Raw genomic sequence first — 22,577 nt, forward strand, 5'->3', positions numbered from 1 at the left:
AATGGAAAATAACTAATTTCAATAATTTATTTATTACAGATTAAAAAAGTTCAAAATTTATATTAAAAATTAATTTTATGTGAAAGTACATTAATGAAATTATATTTAAGCTTGAAAAATATGAGTCACAATCGATCGATAAAATAAAATATGTAGTCATGGATAGTTGAGAGCATTTTTTTTTCTACTGAAAGAGTAGAATGTAAAATGTTTAATTGAGAAAAAAAGTATGGGTGTTGGTAATGTTTTAACGATGGTGTGTTCTTCGTGACGAATGTTTTTATATATATTTTTACTAATATCTTTTAATATATCATTTGTATCTTTATTTATAAAATAAGTTTCAATATGTTTAAAAAGAAATTATCAATAGTTAAAATAACCTTATATTATTATCATATAAAATACTTATAGTAAATCCAAAATGTATTTGATATGTTTAAATATTTTTATTTCTTATGAATTTATATACAATATAATTTACATGTTAAAAATATATTTATTTATTAAAAATTTGAGTTATATAAAACAAATACTTATTTTCCACATTACACAACATGTTAAAAGATAGTATTAGTAATGATCAATTGGAAAATTGGTAAAATAATAACATTTTATGTTTTAAACTCAATTGCTATATTGAATCTCAGGAACATGTTTCGAACAAATATTTTATTGATTTCAACTATTTTTTAGATAAAAAAATATTTACAATTTCAGAACTATGTTTAGAATAATATTTTAATTTTGTAATTTTTTATGAAAAAATAAACTGTTTTGTGATGAATTAATTTTTTTGTATCTAATGATTATTGTTTAAAGTTAGTTTTTTCAACTTCACGTCTTGCATAACGTTCTCCTCATGTAAAGACTTTTTTTTTGTTTTAAAATGAAATTAATTATTATAAAACCAGTTTTTAGTAAATTTGCCCAAAATATTAATTTGATTATTGAAACAATTTAGTTTGAAAGATTTTATGAAGAGGAGAAGTTAATATTAAATAATAATTTAAATTATTGATCATAAATGAAAATATAATTTAAAGATATTTATTATAAAAGTAAATAATAGTATAATTTATACATTTTTAAAATAATTATTTATTGTAAAGCTTAAATATATAAAATTGAGCATCCCATAAAATTAAAAGAAAAACAATCATTCTATGAAATTAAAATTATACTTTAAAACATTACTTTGATATTAGATGAATATGTTTTAGAATATACCCTGAATAGAGGCTCTGATTTGAGTTCCGTGTGAACGTCGAGAAGGGTGCAAATGATTTAAAATGCACGTGCCAATCTAACTCCCCCTTCTTCTACTACTATATATAGCCTATTTATCTCCATCTTGTATTTATTCGGACGCAACAATTGCCAACGGAAAACGAACGATGCCTCCTTTGACTTCGTGGCTGGTGCTCGCTATTCTCGCGCTTACAGCGCCGGCGACGCCTCCAGCAAGCGCCGCGCCGGTTGCGTCGTTCGATGGTCAGCGAGAGTTTGACTATTTCGCGTTGGCCTTGCAATGGCCCGGCACTTACTGCCAGCGCACGCGCAGTTGCTGTCCCTCCAACGGTTGCTGCAGAGGGTAATCTAGTAATTTACACCACTTCTTTCTTTTCATTTCTCAATTTCGTACGTTCCGTTGGTTCAATCCTTAGGTTTGTTCATCTTGCATTTTTACTCGTTCCTTTGACTTAAAAATGTGAAGTGATTTATCTGTTTGTATTGTGCCTTTTTGGTCGAATTTGGACTCTCTTTTTTGTTATTGATGATAATCAATGATTACTCTATGAAATGGATTTTTAATAGGAAAAAACTTAGTTATAGTTCTACAGCTACTTTTCGTGTTATTCTCTTATCAGAATTGGAATTTTGCTTCTGTAATTTGTGTGGATCTTTAAAGCAAACCTAGGCGAATTAGCAAAATAAAACTCTAATTCTGATGGCAGAATGCCAAAGGTAGCTAAGGAGCTTTATGTAAGTTTTGTATGTTTTTTATTATGCCACTTTTGTCAAGCACTTGACGAGAGGCTGACATGTTTACGTTTCTTATTGCAGCTCCGATTCTCCAACAACATTCACCATTCGTGAGTATTAGGTTTCAAATGCGGCTCTGTCGTGGTGGTGGAATACTTTTTGCTTGTTGTTGTGAATTTAGACCTCATGGAATACGTATTGCTTGTTGTTGTTCTGAGTTAATTTCTCCTTCTGAAGTTGTTTTATAAGTTTAGTTTGCATGGAATACCTGTTGCTTGTTTATCTTGAATTTCACTACTTGCATTGACTATATTCTGAGTTAATTTCTCCTTTTGAGGTTGTTGTTGTAATTTTTGAAAATAAGTATGCAAAGACATCACTATGTAACTATGTTGAAGACTATGTGGAATACTTATTGCTTGTTTTACTTTAACTTTTCTACTTGCATTGACTATGTTCTGAGTTAATATCTCCTTCTGAGGTGTGAATCCCTGGTACGGTCAAGAAAAATATTGTAAAATTCTTCTGATATTTTAACTCACTGAGAAATTAGCTTTAAGCATGACTTTTTAGTTTTTGTTTCGTTCCGTGAATTCTTTTGCCTGTCATTCCTTCCTCGTCAATGATTTTCTTTTAGATTACTTTGTTTGTTAAAAATAAATCTGTTTTGGGAGGTAAACAGCATATTGATCTTTTTGGTTATGTCTGTTGAGTACGGAGATTCTAGCGATAAATAGCTTAACAGGTTATATCTTCGTGCATGATAGATGGACTCTGGCCTGACTATAATGATGGAACATGGCCATCCTGTTGTTCTAGAGACAGTTTCAATCCGAAAGAGGTATATTCCCCAGCCTTATTTTGCAAATCATTTGATCACAAATAACATTCGCTGGTTTCATGCTTTGGCTGATAGAAATTTGGTAAAGAATGAAACTGAATTACCTTTCATAGATATACTGGAAAGTTTACAACTATTCCTTTTAGTTTTACTAGGTATTAGTTCAATGATAAAGTGTTAACTATTGATTGAACAAAGCCAAGACACTTTTTTTTTATATTTCGAAACGGCAATATTTTAATCCTTTTCAGTGTTAATTGTTTGTATTAGTTTTACCTTTATATGCTATTACAACTTGGTGTCTTCTATTAACTTGGTTGCATTAACTCTCTATTTCCACCATTGTTTCATCTTCTGTGTAGATATCGACTTTGACTAATGCTTTAGAGCAATATTGGCCATCATTGAGCTGTGGCAAGCCATCAGTATGCCATGGTGGGAAAGGATCATTTTGGGCTCATGAGGTGGTTGTTGGAATTAATTAGTTTCCTATTCAACCTTAAATTATTATGGACTCTAATTTTTCTTTTTTCAATTGCTTCTCGGCTTATCACACCCGGCTTGCATTGGCAGTGGGGTAATAATCTTTCGTAGCTTTTGCTTGCTTACTTCATTTAATGAGTTTATTCATTGTTTTTCTTGAGTAATAGTTGTGTTGTTTTCCTAAAATCTGCAACTTGTGGATGGAGTTAGTTGTACCAACCAAGTGTTAAATTGGTGCCGAACAAATTGTTCAAAGTTTCAAATACACATTTGTTTTTACTTTTTTTGCTGTTTTCTGAGGCAAAATGGTATGGTTTTCTTGTACTCATATTCCTATTTTCTAATACTGTAATTTCATTTGCAGAGAAACATGGCACGTGCTCTTATCCTGTATTCCGAAATGAATATGATTATTTTCTGGGAGTTCTGAATATCTATTTCAAATATAATATTACCGTAAGTTTGTAAAATCTATTTTTTTTTTTTGTGTATATGAAATTTCTGTGTTTTTCTGTAGGTAATGACTTCATATGAAATATGATCAATATACATTGATAGCTTAATTAGTATTATCATTTTTCCTCATAGATAAAACATCAAACTTGCTTTACTGAATACTAATAGTTAGACAATTAAAGGTTATTATTCAATGCAACTGTTATTTTTTACTTCTATCTTGCCCCGTCCCATCACCCATAAAAACTAATAAAATTAATGGATTGTTTAACCAATAGTATCCTCCCTCCGGTTGATAGAATTTGTCTGTTGATTGATAAATCCATTAATTAGTGGTCTCTTTGGCCATGATGCATTTGAGAATATGTGGGAGATAGTTAGGCCATGGCTATAAAGGAGAAGCTAGCGCAGGAGAGAGAGTAGTTTCAGAGTAGAAGTATTGTGAGGAGAGTTTAGGGTTTCTCAACCTCAAGTACTCTGGGAGTATTTTATTCTTTTCCATTCTGCCTCTTAGTTCTCACAAATTGGCTCTATTGAATATAGTAATCCTTTGCTCTGTTCTGCACCTATTACATTTTCTTTTTTCTTTTTCCTTATCTGCTGAACCACTCCAATTAGTCTACTGGTGTAGTATGGTCCAAATACATGCACGAAGCCTAAATTATACCAGAATTTTGTTGGCAACTTAGGCTGCCATCTTATCAATTGGCATTGAAGACTTAAAATCTTGGTCACAGGTTCTCAATTGTTGAAAAACTGCTGAATTGGTTTGGTGTTTACTCTGTTTTCAAAATATTACCAATTGATTATTAAGAACTAATGCTTACCTGTATTGACACATATTCTGACTATTGTTTTTTTCAACACTTCTCCAGAGTGTTCTAAATGATGCTGGATATGTTCCCTCTAATACAGAGAGGTATCCCCTTGGAGGCATTATCTCTGCCATTGAGAATGCTTTCCATGCATCTCCTTTAATAATTTGCTCTAAAGATGCTATTGAGGAACTTCGCCTATGCTTTTACAAGGACCTCCAGGTATGAAATCTGCTCTACTCTGAAATATATGTTTAGCACACAAGAAACTAAAATATGTGCAAATATTTGTCTTATTTATGATGGGATATTGCCATATTTAGATACCCATTGATGAGTTGATAGATAAATAATTCAGTCTGTGGTCGCTAGAATTTCAATTATCGATATCAGCATTGTACCCTCTGCTCAATTTTGAAGTAATACTGCATGATACATCTGCAATAGTTGTGAGATCATTGAGATGTTTTAGACCTGTATGACACAGACATTTAACTCAAAATTTATAAAATTATATTAATTTGGATTATTTTAGAAGTTTAATAAATACGCCACTGGTAAACAAACTTTCATGTACATTATGAGAGAATCCCCATTAATTCTATGATTTCATGTATTCTGTTAAAAAAACAGTAATTTGGCCATTATTAATTCTAGAATACATTGTCTGTTGTTTTGCAGCCACGAGATTGTGCTATTAGTTCTGACGATAAAATTGACATGGTTACTTCAAAAGGATCTTGTCCCAAATATGTTAGCTTGCCTGAGCCGGTTTCAGTAAGTAAGTTCACTGCCGTTTCATCTTTCATATATCCTTATCTTTAGTTCTGTTACAGTTGCTCTCTAGCCATCAAACTAATCTTCTATGACTTACGTTACGTATGAATATTAGTGACAGATGGATTAGGATGAAGGAGCTGGTCTGTAGTCTATTCTATTTAGCATGTAATGAAGCATTTGTTTGGAAAATGGTTAATATTTTATTAAACTTTGTGGGAAAATCTGAAATTGATTGACCTTAGGCATGAGTTTGGTTAGATTAATTTAATGTGGATTGAACTATCGAGTATTGACACTTGGTCAATGGTAGGTGGCCGTGACCACAGATTGATTTGTTTATTAGCTGTTTTTTCTCTTTTTGATTTAATTGTAGTAATGTACTCTTAAACATGCTGATTGTGACCTGATTTATACATACGAGTCCCTTACCATTTTGAAACATCTTAGCAAGTATTTCACTTTTCTACCAACATCTAGATACTTTCGTACACAGAAAGTCTCAGAAAGAAAGTAATTTTTTCAATTTTTGTGATGGAAGAGATTTTATTAAAGAGAAAACAAGGAGTACAACTTGGGGTGTTGTAAGAAATCCCAAAATAAGGCTCAATAAACCATTGTGGGCGTCCCCCAACAGCAGCAAGAAATGAAGAAAGTGGTTGTTGTTGGTTGAACTAACTAAGTATGAAATGAACAAAGCCCTTCCCAATCCTCTTGCAAATCCAAGATTGCTAATTCTACACCCTTGAAGTAGTCATGGGCTTAAAACAACTGGGAGCCTAGTAAGTGTTTTTTCGGCAAAGAAATCACTTGAAAACAGTTTTGTCCCTCTCCAACTGCCTCAGGAAAGGATCCTTACCCTCTCACATACCGGGCTGAAGATAACTAATAGAAATGGAATTTTTTGTTGTTGGTATAATAGAAATTATGGTAGTTAGTCAGCAAACTGCTTAATTACGTGAATACTATCTCAATCCCAGTAGTTTCTTTGATTGAGAAATCCGGTGCCGATAAAGATGCCTCCGGTCAATGGGTATGAAATTTCCAAGGGTATCACCGATGTTTGGTATATGCTTGTAAGCATGTGAGACTTTTAAGAACATGTGATAAAGTATATAACCTAGAAATTAATGTTTTAAAATTGTGAGGTATACCTAAGCAGGGGCATATCACAGGCCCAAAAAAGAGGACTAAAAGTTGATGTAAAACAAAAGATTCCTAAATATCAATGCCTAGTATTCTTAGACGGTGTTCAACTTAGTTGGTAATTTGCTACAAAATTTACCTTAAATTTTAAAATTATAGTGAGTTTGGAAAGGGAATCTTTCCTTTAGAAGGAGCTGGTTTTGTCCCGGTCTCGTCGAGATATAAGGCAGTCTGTAATTGTTATCTGCTGCTATTTTATTGCTGTTTCTATTGTCAAGTATTTTTTACCTAGTTAATGAAATTTCGTTGATTTAAACATACCTTTTAATATGAATTTTTTTATCTGTTGAATTCGGCCCAGAGTTGTATGAAAACATTGATCATTACGTTGGATTAGGAGAATCCATTGCAATTTATTAATGCCTTAATTATCTATCGGTCTGTAGGGCGCGATGGACTTCTAAGTCAGGTCTCTGATGATGCAGCTTTATAAGGTTTTGGTACTGTACTTCTTCTATCTGTAAATTTATGTAGCTTGCGAAAGAACAAAGGCACATGAATAAAATTATTTAGATGTTGTACCATTTATCAATTTGGAGACAATTGAATAGAGTGAAGACTTGGCATTTGGATTGGAATCTAGACGTGCTAAAGTCTGGCCGAGAAAAGTGAAGTGATGGTTGAAAGTATTATTTGGGAATTGGGAGCTGTCCCAAGCCTGTTGCCATGTATTTGGAGTTTGGGTTTTATCATTTTATTTATTATTGGAAGAATGTACAACTATATGATGGAATATGTTGTTGTATCATATGGAACTATGAATATAATTTACTTTTCTTATACTTTACCCTACTCTGTTTCTTTACATACATTTGCATTACATAGAGTTCATGTACGAGTTCGTGTTGTCTTTAATCAGGTGAGCGAAACACTTGGCGGACTTCAACCGACAAAAATTTGCCCTATGTGTTGATACATTTTGCCATTTTAATTTTTCGTTTTTTAATCTTTCATGTACTTCAATTTTCGTTTTCAATTTATTATCATAATTGAGAATGGCCCTGCACCATTTTAGTTACAAAATGACAATCATTGCATCGTTTATTTTTCCCCCTTTTAGCTTCAGTAGGAATAGTAAGCCCAGCTTCAATAAGATTAGTAAGACTTACTCATTCTTACCACATCTTTCAAACTAACACCACTTGCATAATAATAGAGACAAATGAAGGCTCTAAGACTTCTCTTCATGATTATTTTTCTTGGTTCATTCTTCCTTGAAAGCCCAGAAGCAGACTCGTGTACCAGCAATCTAAGCCTCAATGTTTCTATCCCCTTTGATACAACCAACCTTCACTGCCTTTCTGTTTGGGATGCCCAAAGTTTCATTCTCAGAGTAAGTGCATCATGTTTGAATTTCATCACATGTATATAACCTTATTCCAATAGCCCCACATGTATATACTAATCTATGTGTAAACTTTGCAGTATGCTCAGACTTATGCAAACATTTGGAGTTTTATTCTCTCAACCCCCGACACAAATTCTTACATAGCTATGGGATTCTCTGTCAGTGGCGGCATGGTTGGTTCAAGTGCCATGGTGGGGTGGGTGGCATCAAGAGGAGCCAGTGGAGGGATCAAGCAGTATTATCTTGGTGGGGTCACTTCAAATCAGGTGGTTCCTGATAAGGGCAACCTACAGGTGATAGCCAATTCAACCTTCATCACTTTACAGTCCTCTCGTCTGTTCATGGTGTTTCAGTTACAAACCGCTGAACCTTTGTCCTCGCTGATATTTGCCACTGGATCCACCGGTCTATTCCCTGCACCACCAAGCTTTGCACTAACCAAACACCTAGACAAGGTTTCCACAAGAATAGACTACTCAAAAGGTTAGTATAATTTTAACTTCCTTAAAACACTCTCGTAAATGATTGTTATTCTTCTCTTCAAATAAATTTATTTTCTAAACGACAGTCTATGGACTAATTAATCGTATATGAGCTATAAAAATAATTACTATTTTCCTTACAATTCTGTAATAACTAAGTTTAGGTAATTTCTTTTAACCAAAATCTGAAAAAGTATTGCTTGAACCGTAAACCTTAATTTTCTACGTCAAAAACTGAGTTTTAAGGCAATTTCAAATAAGATTTTTTTAGTTTTACTTTGCCTTGATTAACTTTTTTTTTTCTTTTTATTATCTTTTTAGTTTTGTTCAATCTGGTACCGCAATCAATATAAGTTTCAGTCCCTCAATTTAAAAAATGCAATAATGTAAGTTTTTTAAAAATTTAATAAGGTTCCTTAATTTTAAAAATGCAACAATGTGATGGTTTTATTTGTTGAAATTAATTTTATTAGTTTTACAGTTTGTCACTATATAATGAATATAAATTATATTACGTGTAAATTAAAATTATTAATGTTTGTTTATTAATGATTTTATTGTTAATTGTGTAAGAATATTAAATTGTTGCATATTAAAAATGGATAGACTTGATTAATTTTTTATTAATAATAAGACTAAATAAAAAAATTACAGAATAAAAAATAATTAATTCTTTTGATTTTGGAATAAACTTCTGATAACTAAAACAGAGACAATGCTAACTAGTAGTGAATAATATATGTTTTTATTTTCTTTGGTTTGAGCTCTGTATAGCGCAAGGTAATCATAAATATGATTAGTGGTTGAGAGTGGAGAGTGCGTTGAAATTATGTCTGTGGTTGAAATTTGACGGCATACTATTCAAATTCATTGATTCAGCTAGAGAATTCTTTGGTTGGCATCATAGAGTGGGTGGTGTGTTCTATCAAAAACTATATTAGTAAAAGCCAAAACAAGTTGAGAAGAGTAAATAGTGGAACTTCACATGTTGGTTGTGAGCAACGCAGTTCCATTTCTTAGAATGTTGACTCCTCTTTTCGAGACAGAGGGAGAGAGAGAGAGAGAGAGAGAGAGAGAAAACGGCCGACAACTGGTTTGGGTAGCAACAACAGCTAGTCTTAGATTCACACGTTTTTTTTCTGTTCTCTCCGACTTGGAAGTTATGGAATAACAACCGGATCGAGTTCATCTCAAGCAATCTGATTCTTCAACTTTAGGCCTTAGGTTAGGGTCCACCTTAACTGTATCTCAAATTTCCCCTCTAACAACCTATGCATATATTTACATTAAAAACTTTCAGTTCATAATTGTCTTTTAGAATTTATAAAGCCGTAGTTTCTCTGTCTCCAAATATATAATATCTTTTAGTTATTTCTATTGCACTAATTTTAGTGGAAAAAATAAAAATTAATAAAAAAAATTCTGTTTAAAAAAATTTCAAGATAAAAAAATAATTCTATTAAATAATATTGAAATTCCCAATTTAAGTTTTATCGTGATCTATTCTATGATTTCTTTTTCCAAATCATCCGTTCTTAAAAGAAAATGAAGCACATTCCACTTCCACAAACTCCATAACATGCATTCTAAGTTTGAAGTCTCGTGGTGTTAATAAAATTTTCAACGACACGATAGAAAAAAAAAGTGCTTTTACTTTTTATTCTTTCAAAATCAAAATATTTTTATGTTAATTAATCTCATCTTTAAACTTTTAAAAACATCGATTTAACCCTTATTAATGAATTTAACCACATTAAACCAGAAGTATAGAGGACTATAACGACTTTTTTTCCAACATGATAAATGTATTTCTTTGGTGAATGGAGGCTATAAAGACAAATATTCTTTTTTTTAAATACCGCATTGAGTTAACATAGATGGGATAATTTAAAATTTGAAAAAAAATGTTATTTTATTCCCTTTCCAGAAAAAAACAAAGTAAATATAACTTATAATATCGGTAGAGAGTGCTTTTTCATAATTTATTGATAATACTTTAATGTCTTTGAGAACCCAAAAGTTTTAATCTATATTATATTTATATAATGATTTTCCCCCACAATCAAAATCAATCTTTTATTATGAATAAAAGAAACTTAATGGTTTAAGTTTAGCTCTTCCTTTCACCAAATCTACTAAATCGAATATGGCCATAATTATTGATACGCTGCTACCTATACCATTGTTTAATTGTAACAATCTTTCCCTTTACTTTACTTAATCCTATAGCAGTACGTCTTTCTTTCTTGGTTTAACAATCTCATGAATAAGTTTGCAAACACACAAGCATAAACAATAGAGAGTAATGAAGATATCTTTAGCATTCCTCATGTTCACTATTTGTTTGCATGCTTCAGCCAACATCGGAAGTTCACAAGGAGATGGAAATTCTTCACAAGTAGATGGAAGTACTTCGCAGGCAGCAGACTCCTGTGTCTCCAAGCTAAACCTCAGTGTTCCTCTCCTCTTCGACACAACCAATCTCAATTGTCTTCCTGTTTGGAATGCTCGGGGATACATCCTTAGAGTAAGTCGTGCATTAATCCTATAAAATTAAGTTATTGTCATTCTAATTATGATTGTGTATCCCAGATAAAAAAACATTTTAAGAGATTAATTTTAAATTTAATTCAATTTTACAAAATCAATTTAGATTTATACCTATTTGTATATTATAAATAAAGATTTATACCTATTTGTATATTATAAATAATTTTATCTAATAACGTGTCAATATAAACTCTTATGTCGAGATATGTAAATTTGATACATGTCACTAAATATTTATAGATGATTCAATAATAGTTCGATAGTGGATGATAATCTCATTAAGATAGATCGTAATATTATCTTAAAAAGTAGATTAACTCAACCTTACAAAATTGAATTTTAAGATAAGTTTTGCACTCATTTATATATTATAAATTTATCTTAAATCCTAGTTGATATGAAATCTCCCAACAATTTCAACAACAATAAATTTAACAATCAACTGTGACCTTTCAGTAATTACATCAAACCAATTAACCGAATATGCATGCATTAACTGTGCAGTATTCTCAGACTTCTCCAAACATATGGAGCTTCATTCTCTCAGCACCGAACACAAATTCTTATATAGCAATGGGGTTCTCTCCCAATGGAGGCATGGTGGGTTCAAGTGCCATTGTGGGGTGGATCTCATCCAGTGGGGCTGGTGGAGGCATGAAACAGTATTATCTAACAGGACTTGCACCAAACCAAGTGGTGCCAGATAGAGGCAACTTAAAAGTTCTCACCAACTCAACCTTCATTACATCACAGTCCTCACGTTTGTACATGGCCTTCCAGTTAGAAACCAACCAACCTCTGTCCCGGTTGATTTATGCCTTTGGACCTAACGGTGTGTTCCCTTCAACACCAAGTTTTGCATTAACGCAGCACCAAGACAAAGTCTCCATTACGTTGAATTACGCAACAGGTTAGTTAAAAGAATCAGCCATGCATGAGTTTTTTACATTCAAGTACTAATGAATTAATTAATTCAGTGAATCTCTAAGGGAACATGACAAACTCATTTCTATCTTGATTAATCAACTTAAACCACAAATTCAATCGCAACATCCAATCTTCATCAAACAGTTATATGTATACTGAATGCGTGGATACTTGCAAAAATGATTGCGCTAGTTTCATTACTTTTGTGATTTGAGAAATTTTATTCCTGGCTACATGTATTTTCTACAAAGAAAGAAGAAAGGTAAGTATAGAAGAAAAGGAGATAGAAAAATATGCTAAAAATCAGTGCTATGATAGAGATATATGGAAAGAAAAATTGTGTTGTATATTGCATAAATTACTCAAATCTTTATTTTATTTGCATGACAAGGTTTGAAAAAATCGAAAATTAGTAGACGCATTATTCTAGGGATGACCTTTTAGTGGAGTTGATTTTGACAAATTGATTGGACCAATACATGGCCCATTCTTAGTGCCAAACTATTTGCAGTGGTTTTGTGGTTGTTGAGAGGATTTATCGTGTGAGAATAATCTAGTTGAAATGTAAATCTGACTCGACCTTCTACCAAACCAAACCCACATATGTTCTTTTATTTTTACCTTTTCTCTTTATTTTTTGTATGTAGTTCTATCCACTAAATTTGGCTCCATAATTCCTTTTGCATAACACTTGTTAATTACAGTAGATGTTCCATATTAAATATGGTACTTTAAGTCAACTATTCATTCTAAAACTGAGAAAATTATTTTATTCTAAAAAATTATATAAACGAGACCATATATAAAATAAAACTATTTACAAATATCCTATATCTACTATAACATCTTAAACACGTACCATAAAGATAACAAAAGTTATACTTTTAATATAATATGTAACAAAAATAATCCTTCTTGAAATTGACCAGGACAATATATTCCTCTACTTTGCCAACTCAATCTATACCCACACTTGTCAGTTATAGCAATCATGTTATTGTCGTGGAGTTGATTAATAATTGAATTGTCACATAGTTATCTCTATATTTAATTTAGTTTTCTTCTGAAAATATTTGATGTAATATATATGGAGTTTGGCTTAAAGCAGGGCATTTTGTTCTTCCTTGTGGATTTTAATGTAAATTGGGAAATTCTACTATTTTGCTTGCCCTCAATAAGTTCGTGAATATATTATACAGTAGTCATATTTGAATATTAGGGCTGACAGTGAAAAGGTTTGTTTATGATATTATTGGAAACAGGTTCAAATGCATTAGGAAACTCATATATGAACCTGAAAAGAAGCCATGGAGTGTTGAATATATTGGGATGGGGCATCCTAATCATAATGGGAGCAATAGTTGCTCGTTACTTCAGAGAATGGGATCCATTTTGGTTTTATTTTCACGCTTCAGTTCAATCCTTGGGTTTTGTTCTGGGAGTAATTGGTGTAATTAGTGGTTTTGTGTTGAATAATCAACTCCATGTCGACGTTAGTCTTCACAAGGCTCTTGGAATCCTCATTTTCGTTCTAGCTTGCCTCCAGGTACTAGTTTATTTATTTTTTACGTTTTTCGTAATTGTGCACTTTATCCAAAACTTGTTACAGTATCTTATAATGTATGTTTATAGTATTCAAAAATAGTGAATTTAGTACCATTATTTTTTAAGAGTACATCATTAATTAATTTAGTCCTTAACATAGCATCACTTTAATGTATATATGTCATTACTTTGCTTTTTTAATAGATGTTAGAAAGAAAATTATTAAAATTAGGGATTGATATTCTTTTTTCTTAATATCATGAAATTAATTAACTGATGGTCCTAATTTTCAGGACCAAATTGTTGTATGTGTAACTTGTTATCTCTAAATTACAATAAAAATTTGAAATACTTCTCAGATTTATTTTCCATACCTTTATCTATTTTTTATCTAATGTGTCATTTATTTAATCATCTTGGTATTTTCGTTAAGGACTAATTACATTTAATCATATCCTTATATTTTCTAATAACACAAGTTATTTTTCAAATTTAAATTATTTGTGTGTGCAATGAGACCAATAACAAATTGAAAAGGGTTGTTAATTATAGTAACTCATATATAACAAAATCTTAATGTATAATAATTGTCGTCATCATTATTTTCTGCATCATTCTATATGGTTGGAAATTAAAACGTATTCATCACGTGCCACAAAATTAGTTTCTTTGAGTATGTTTGAGTGTGAGAGAGTTATTTGTTATTCCCCTTAATTTACTGAATAATTTTCACATGCCTTTTGAGTATAAAATACGAGTATAATAGATAAAAATAAACCAACTTCTGTATGGTAATTTTGAGCGCACCTTATTAGCTTAGAATACTCACAAATTTATATGATTTTGTAGATAATGGCTTTGATTGGTCGACCAAAGAAGGAATCAAAAGTGAGAAAGTATTGGAATTTATACCACCATAACACGGGGAGAATTTTGATTATACTAGCCGTGGCTAACATTTTCTATGGAATCCAATTAGGGAAGGAGGGAAGTGGATGGAATATAGGTTATGGGATTGTGCTGGCCATATTACTCACAATGGCACTTACTTTTGAGACACAACTATGCAGTAAAGACTAAATTCTTTCCCTCATAGATTTTGATTTGTTTCACCACTGCTTTTTATTTGGAAGTTTAGTTCCATTAATTTGTAACTTATTTTTGTACTAAGAGGATTGCTCATGAATTAATTTTATGTTTAACATATGTCTCTTCCTCTAGCTTCAACAAATTGCTGTCAGTAGTCCATTACATTATATAAAAATGAAATTATACAAAGACTATTGTTAGTAAAGTAAACATTCAATAATTAAAAAAATAGATTTCCACCCCCAACATTTAACAATTATTTAATAACTCGTTTAGTAATAAATACTGTGAGAAGTTTGTAACTTTTTTTTTATAAATAAAAACACAATTCAGATCCACCACCTCTTCAATATGTCTAACTTGGGATGCTTTGACATAACATAAACAATCAAATATTCTGAAACATGAGAGATTAGAGGCCCATTTTTTAAAATTTTGACGGACAAACCATGAACTCAATAAAATTTTCAATTATTTCCATGCAAAGCAAGTTGGAGCTTAATTCATATGTTTTTTCACACAAACATTGACAGCATTCCGAAGTTCATTAAATTCCAAAAAAGTGGTGGGGACAAAGTTGTGTGTAGGAAAAAAAAGTTTGTTTTGTGTAATATTATGAGAAGTTAGAATTTTTTTTTAAAGAGATTTACTTTACTTTCAGCTTGCAGATATTTATTACAAGAAAACCTTTTTTATTAACAATAAATAATAAAATTATATGGAGCATTTGGGGTCAATGGATATACATATGTTGACATATATACAAATAGGCATGTAATTTTTTTTTTGCATCAAGTGTGTAGATAAAACTCATGTAAGCAATAAAACATTACAAAAAAATTGGATCTACATATTTTTCCATCTTATACATTTCAGTTTACCCGGAACCTACAAGCCAAAGTCCTATAAGATTGTACAAGGGCAATCTTTGAACCTGTTATGTTAATATATCTTATAACACAGTCAAGTGGTAACATTCAATTTACTCTGCATCCATACAATGTGAAAGTGAAGCAGTATTTAACCCTGGTGCAGGTGTTTGCCGCCTACAACTTGTATGCACTCATGCTTCATTCTACACATCCTATTCAACTTCGCACAAGTTAGTTTGTTTCTTTTTGTACCTTTCTGACAGATGTTGTGTTTTTGTATCCTTGGTCGTTTGAATTTGTTGTTAAAGGTCGGTCATAACCTCTTCCTTACCCAGTCTTGCTCACCCTTTACAGTCCTTACCAGATACTACCTATATAGTCATGCCCCACTTTGCCATCATTTTCATCTAGCTCCCTTATCTTATTCATTACCCTTTACCTTTGCTTTAGGCTTTTAATGTTCCAAAACACCTTTCTATTCCTTCAACCCCATTCAGTTTCTTATTTCACTTTTTTCTGCACAATTATTAGTTTCTATTCAAGATTCACATAGTTATTGCATAGAGGTTTTCCCATGCATAAATATTATATGAATGTGTGACATTATTATTATTTTATTATTATTATTATTTTACTGAACAAAATTAAAATGATTAAAAAGATTATTAGAAAAACTAATATACTAATGTCAACTCTTTTTATCAGTTCAAAATTCTTATGTTTTATACATAGCAGAAGTTCAAGTCACACTGTGAACGTATATCATTACCATGAGAAGTGGCATGCTATAATACAGTACTTCCAACAAGAAAGTCTCTCTTTAAATTCACCTATTATGATTTTTGATTGATTTTTTTTTATGAAAATTAACACAGTACCCTGTAGGTTCGGTTGGTCTAATCAAACATTTGAATGAAACAACAACACTGTCTGCATGTCTTGTTCCAGCCGGCAATATGCCAATTGTCAAAATCAACTATTTATAGTTACAAGGATGATCATAATTTTTTCACTATAAAATTGAACATAATTAGTGACACATCCTAAGTAGCTACTTCTGCTGTCTCTGGTTCTTAATTATCTTCCTCCTCACAAAGATGAAGCTAACAAGCCTTTGCCAGATAGTCTTGTTCATTATGCTCTATAATTCATCAACCTTTGTGACTTCTCAAGATTCATGCTCCTCTAAATTGATGCAACTTCAGCTTCCAATCCCTTTCGAAACAAGTTCACTTCTGTGCAGTTCTGTTTGGCCTACTCACAATTTCATTCTCAGAGTATGTCTCTTAAATTTTTTGTCCATATTTTTTCTATCAAACACTGACAAACTTTTCAGAAGTATTGTTTTTGTATTCACAACATAGTATGAATAACAACACTTTAGTAGCATATTTGAGTGTAACATTTAAAATTAATGAGGTATATATCTTTCTTCTTTCTGTTTGATTCTCTTATCAGTATGCTAAGGCTTCATCAGATGTGTGGAGCTTCATATTTTCATTCCCATTAGACACAAAAGCTTATGCAGCAATAGGGTTCTCCAAAGATGGAAACATGGTGGGTTCCAGTGCAATTGTGGGATGGATGCCATCTCCAGGTGCTGGGGGCATGAAATTGTACTATCTGGGTGGAAAATCACAAGATGAAGTGATTCGAGACAGAAGTGATCTTTATGTTATGAATGCATCATTTGTTCCACCAACTGATTCTCTTGGTTACTTGATCTTCCAGTTGAAGACCACTCAACCTTCTACCAATCTCATATTTGCCATTGGACCCAATGGCCAGTTTCCTGATTATCCACAGTATAACTTGCCCAAACATATTGATCAAACATCAGTGACCATTGATTATTCAAAAGGTTAGTAGTGAAGAACCCTTTTCTTATTCAACATCAACATTAAAAAATGAGAGTATATATTAATTATTGTTTTCTTATCATAGATCGAAATAACTCTTCTTTACTCATTCTAAAGGGCCAATTTCTACATTAATCTGCAGAACTTTATATACAAATATATGTATACACAATCTATTACTTCAATTATGAAACTTTTTCAATCGTGTTATTGTAAAAATCTATCACTAAACTACTCAGCTAGATCTTGATAATTATAATGTGTTTAAAACTTAAAATAGTACTCCTATATTAGATTTTTTTATATATACAAGAACCTACAAAGATTTTTTTTTCATGATGATGATTTGCATGAGTGGATTTCTAATTAAAATTGTTTATTATTATAAGAAAATTAGGAAGCAACTCCATCCAAACAATGCCAACTTATTTACTCTAATACTTTAGAACGTACAATTGTTTAACTATAATAAGGAACTTTGTTTTTAGTTTGATTATATAAAAATTTAACTTTGTTAAATATCACGTAGGGATTTGTCAATTCATACGTGAGACTGTATATTTATGAATAGTTAGGTAGCGAGATAGTGAGTAACCTAATGATAAAATCAACAAATTTTTGTTATGATAAATTTTAAACGATTGTGACATCATATTAAGAAATGTACTTTAAGTTTAATTCAATCTTGTAAAATCCGTTTATAAGATGCGATTTGTATTTGTATCTTATAAAATATCTTTATGTAGTGTGAATGTTTCTTTTGCAATAGGTTCAACTGGTGAAAATTCTAACCTAAAACTTCGAAGAAGCCATGGGGTTCTGAACATTATGGGATGGAGCATTGTAATGATAATAGGATCTATAATTGGGAGATACTTGAAAGAATGGTTTTATCTCCATGCTTCCATTCAAGCATTTGGCTTTCTCACCGGCCTTTTTGGAATTTTATGCGGATTGCTCTTATCTAACAAACTCAATTCTAAAGTCACTCATCACAAAAATATAGCAATCCTCATCATCCTCCTTGCGTTCCTACAGGTTACTTAATTCATTTCTCTCTCATTTACCTTTACATTAACACATAATTAACAAACACTATTACAAATCTTACATCACTTTTATTTAAATAAATTATATATATCATATCTTAAATTTATATACATTAAACTCATTTTCTCATATAAAAACCAGAATTTTTATTAAAAAAACATAACATTTTATTATTAAAAGGGTTGGAAAGTAAGAGAAAAAATGAGTGTAAAAAAACTTTTTTTTTAGTAATAATAGATTGACACTCTTAGTTGTCACCCACATTCACTTGACAATCAATTATATTAATCAATTATATTAAGTCGATATTTGGAGTTGAAATTTTTTTAAATATTTTAGAAGTATGATTTTATTAAATTTGATATCCAAATTAAATTATTCTTAAAGATAAAATAAACATGTACAAATCTTATTTCAATATTAATTTTAAAATATTGAGCTAAACCTAAATTTACTTTCTAATAAACACTATATTATTTTCTACACTCTAATAAATCATTCTTGACTCTTGTTATTTATTTATGATTTGATAGGTGTTAGCCATTATATTAAGACCAGGAAGGGAATCAAAGATAAGGAAGTATTGGAATTGGTACCATCATAACGTGGGGAGGATTTTGATTATCTTTGCAATTCTTAACACCTTTTATGGACTCCATTTAGGAGGAGAAGGATCTAAGTGGTTTCTTGCTTATGGACTCATTATTGCTGTCTTGCTCATTGTCTTTGTGTGCTTGGAGATAAGAATGAGGATGATTGCAAGAAGAGAGATTAGATCATTTTCTAAATCTGTGGAGATGCCTTATTAGTTTAAACATGTTTATTTTTGAATCCAAAACCATTCATAATTTCTAATGTATCATAGCTATTTAAACAAGTTTAGGTGGAAATGAAAGAAAGAAAAAAAAGACCAAAAGGCACCAAATTCACTACTAAGTTCATGTTAGAGAGAGGACTTTCTTTAGAAAAAAATTGTTTGACACCCTAACAAACACTATAAAACTTTCATTTCACAACTTTATAATAAGAGATTTCAAGACAACCAATTTGAAAAGTCACATTTTAAGAGATTTCAAGACAACCAATTTAATAGGTGGATTTTTAAATAGTATTTAGATTTGTTGAAAAGTTGCATTTTTTTTAACAGGACTCTTAAATCGGTTGAAAGACCATTTTTTTTTTAATTTTCTCTCGTATTAATTATATTTTTATCAAAATATTCTTAATTATTTTAGATAATAGATAATAAGTCCTGTGGACCATGGAAAGATTATAGTTATTTTATATTTTAAATTAATCTCTAATTTAATAAAAAATTATTAATATTTAAAATAATTTTTATTATTAATAAAAATTTATAAAATAATTTTTAAATCGGTATCTAACCATTGTCTATCAAAGTTTTACATAGTTATATACAGATTTAAAAACTATTTTATAAATTTTTATTAATAATAAAAATTATTTTAAATATCAAGAATTTTTTAGTTTATAAAATAATTTTTAATTTAATAAATATAATAATTAATTATTTATTGATTATGTGTTTGTAGATATATAATTTTTTAAGAAAATAAAATTTATTTACTATTAAATAATTTGTGAAAAAATTTTCATATAATTTTATAATATTCCACTTAATATAATATATTGATTTATATATATATATAATATAATTAAAGTAAGATTCAATATTATGCATCAACTTAGAATGTATTATACAATCTGTTTCAAAATAAAATGTTTATAAAAACTATATTAAAAACATGTATAAATAAATATATATAAAATAAAATACAACTAAATCACTTTTAAAACATGAAAAATTATATTTACATATAAATGAAACAATATAATATAACTGTATTGAAACTCTTTAATAAAAGCGTGTCATATTGTAATAATGGTGGTACAAATTAAAAGAACACTATTGATATACATATGTTTAAAATATATTATCATTACGTATATGGAAGAAACTTATTTAAATTCTTAACAATTTTTTATTTATAGAATTTTGAAGCGAAAAGACTAGACAATTTTGATACCGTAAATCATAAACAAACTCAAAAAAATTGAAACATTACTTTCAATTCTAAAAATTTAAAATAATAAATAAGTCTTTCTTTCAATATATTAGTTACTATATTTTTTATCCTTAATCTAATATTAAAGTTATATATAAATAATTATATATTACATATACAAAAGGCACCTTAGCATTATGCATTAAAATTGATGAATAAGTAAAGTGATTAAAAAAACTTTAACCACTACACCAAACAGCTTTTTGTCATAATATGATTTTTATTATACATAAATGATGACCTCTAACAATGCGTTTTTAAGGATGTCTTTTGTAGGTTAGTTGTTTTTATTGTCATAATTGTTTGAATCCTCTTTTCATGGTTTCTTTAAATTTTTATTTACGAAAATTATATTTTCACAATTCATGAAATTGTATACAACTTTTTTTGATGTGATGGGTTTAGAAATAAATATACAACAACAATAATACAACAACTTTGAAAATAATTATCAAATTATAAGCAATTAGTGTATGTAATTATTGTACGTTATTGGATAATATTGTACGTAATTAATTTAATACTGATAGAATCTCATAATTAGTGTTAAGTATGTATGTAAACCCATCTAATGTTAGCCTTATATAGGGGTACTCATAAGTTGTATTTAGTTTACTGAATATACAATATTGTTGTATTCTATAAATATACCCTTGGTGGTATATTTTCATATAATACTGAATTATTGTTTCCAGCTTATCACTTATATTTCCTCCTCTCTATTTCCCTTACATGGTATCCAGAGCTTAATTTTTTTTTTCAGCCATGTCTTCCGCTACTTCTTCTTCTTCTACATCTTCCACCACCAATTCTTCATCTTCCTCCTTTCTCATGGGGTCTCTTCTTCCACATCAGTTCACTATTTTCATCACACTAAAACTAGATAATGACAATTTTCTTCTTTGGAAGCAACAAGTTCTGGCTACAATTAGGGGTCTTAATCTTGAACATTTTCTTGACGGCAATGGTGTCCCTGATTGGTACCTACCGTCCACCGCTGGTCAACCTCTCAAACCTAACGATGCCTATCTTCACTATACCCAACAAGATCACCTTATTGTTGCTTAGCTCCTTGCATCGATGACGTCCACAGTTCTCACGAAGATGGTTGGTCTCGAGAAATCCACTGACATTTGGAAACGCCTCTACACTTCATACGCATCTCGTACCAAGACCACAATCAAGAAACTAAGCTTCTTCTTAAAACCACCAAAAATGATAAATTTGTATCCACTTATCTTCTGGATATTAAGAAAACTGTAGATAATTTGGCAGCGGTGGGTGCTGATATCTCAACTGAGGAACACATCGAAGCAATTCTTGATGGCCTCTCCGAAGAGTATGATGGTTTCATTACATCAATTTTATCTCGCACAGATCCATATAGTGTTGATGACCTTGAAGCTTTGCTGCTTGCTCAAGAAGAGCGTTTTGAAAAGCACAAAACGCAATCGTCTCTTTTCCAGGCCAATACTGTTTCGGGAAATGTCGTTGTTACCAACCCTACAAATTCTCATTCTCAGTTTAACCCTAATTCTTCTCGTGGTGGTCGTATGTCTTCAAGAAACCATGGTTCTTCCTGCTCCAATCGATTTACCAATACTCGTATTCCCAACAACAATGCTTCAAATTTCAATATGCCTTGACACACCGTTAAACATCCGTGCCAGATTTGTGGCAAAATTGGTCATACAACGCTTCGTTGTTGGCACAGGTATGATCAGTCTGAACAAAATTCCTTCACTGCTAACATGTCTCAATTTCCTTCTCACCCAGATGAATAATCTTCCATTCTTGGAGCACCATCCACCGTAACTGATCCTATGTGGTACCCTGATAGTGGGGCATCCCATCATATCACAAATGATTCAGAAGTATTTATCAATAAATCCTTTTATCAAGGTGCTGATCAAGTTCGAATTGGTAATGGTGCAGGTATGCGTATTGCTCATATTGGTACTGCGAAATATACTTCATCACACACTAATACAGCTTTTATCTTACGAAATCTTCTTCATGTTCCTCACATCACAAAGAATTTACTTAGTGTATCTCAGTTTGCCAAAGATAATAATGTCTACTTTGAATTTTTTCCTAATGATTGCTATGTGAAACATCAGGTAACCAAACAGACTCTGCTTCATGGAACTGTTAAAGATGGCATCTATGTTTTTCCTGAGCCTCTTTTTTCTGTCTCTGCTAAT

At 30.8% G+C, this 22,577-nt stretch overlaps 2 protein-coding genes across 2 annotated transcripts; both read left to right on the forward strand.

The window, feature by feature from the left end:
• Positions 1 to 1,274: 1,274 nt before the first annotated feature.
• Positions 1,275 to 7,351, forward strand: LOC137818517 (ribonuclease 2-like). The gene is made up of 9 exons (XM_068621988.1): positions 1,275 to 1,594; positions 2,068 to 2,096; positions 2,754 to 2,827; positions 3,190 to 3,291; positions 3,401 to 3,404; positions 3,675 to 3,766; positions 4,642 to 4,803; positions 5,263 to 5,362; positions 6,951 to 7,351. The coding sequence occupies exons 1-9, from the start codon at positions 1,398 to 1,400 to the stop codon at positions 6,995 to 6,997; spliced, it is 807 nt and encodes a 268-aa protein (XP_068478089.1). The 5' UTR covers positions 1,275 to 1,397; the 3' UTR covers positions 6,998 to 7,351.
• A 244-nt stretch (positions 7,352 to 7,595) lies between these two features.
• Positions 7,596 to 19,140, forward strand: LOC137818031 (uncharacterized). The gene is made up of 11 exons (XM_068621254.1): positions 7,596 to 7,897; positions 7,990 to 8,395; positions 10,752 to 10,921; positions 11,449 to 11,854; positions 13,134 to 13,417; positions 14,266 to 14,493; positions 15,469 to 15,540; positions 16,421 to 16,654; positions 16,836 to 17,238; positions 18,006 to 18,274; positions 18,820 to 19,140. Exons 1-11 carry the CDS (start codon positions 7,727 to 7,729, stop codon positions 19,093 to 19,095), a joined length of 2,919 nt encoding a protein of 972 aa, XP_068477355.1. The 5' UTR covers positions 7,596 to 7,726; the 3' UTR covers positions 19,096 to 19,140.
• The last annotated feature ends 3,437 nt before the right edge of the window (positions 19,141 to 22,577 follow it).

This window comes from Phaseolus vulgaris, chromosome 10 (assembly GCF_000499845.2).
Source record: "Phaseolus vulgaris cultivar G19833 chromosome 10, P. vulgaris v2.0, whole genome shotgun sequence".
NCBI lineage: Eukaryota > Viridiplantae > Streptophyta > Magnoliopsida > Fabales > Fabaceae > Phaseolus > Phaseolus vulgaris.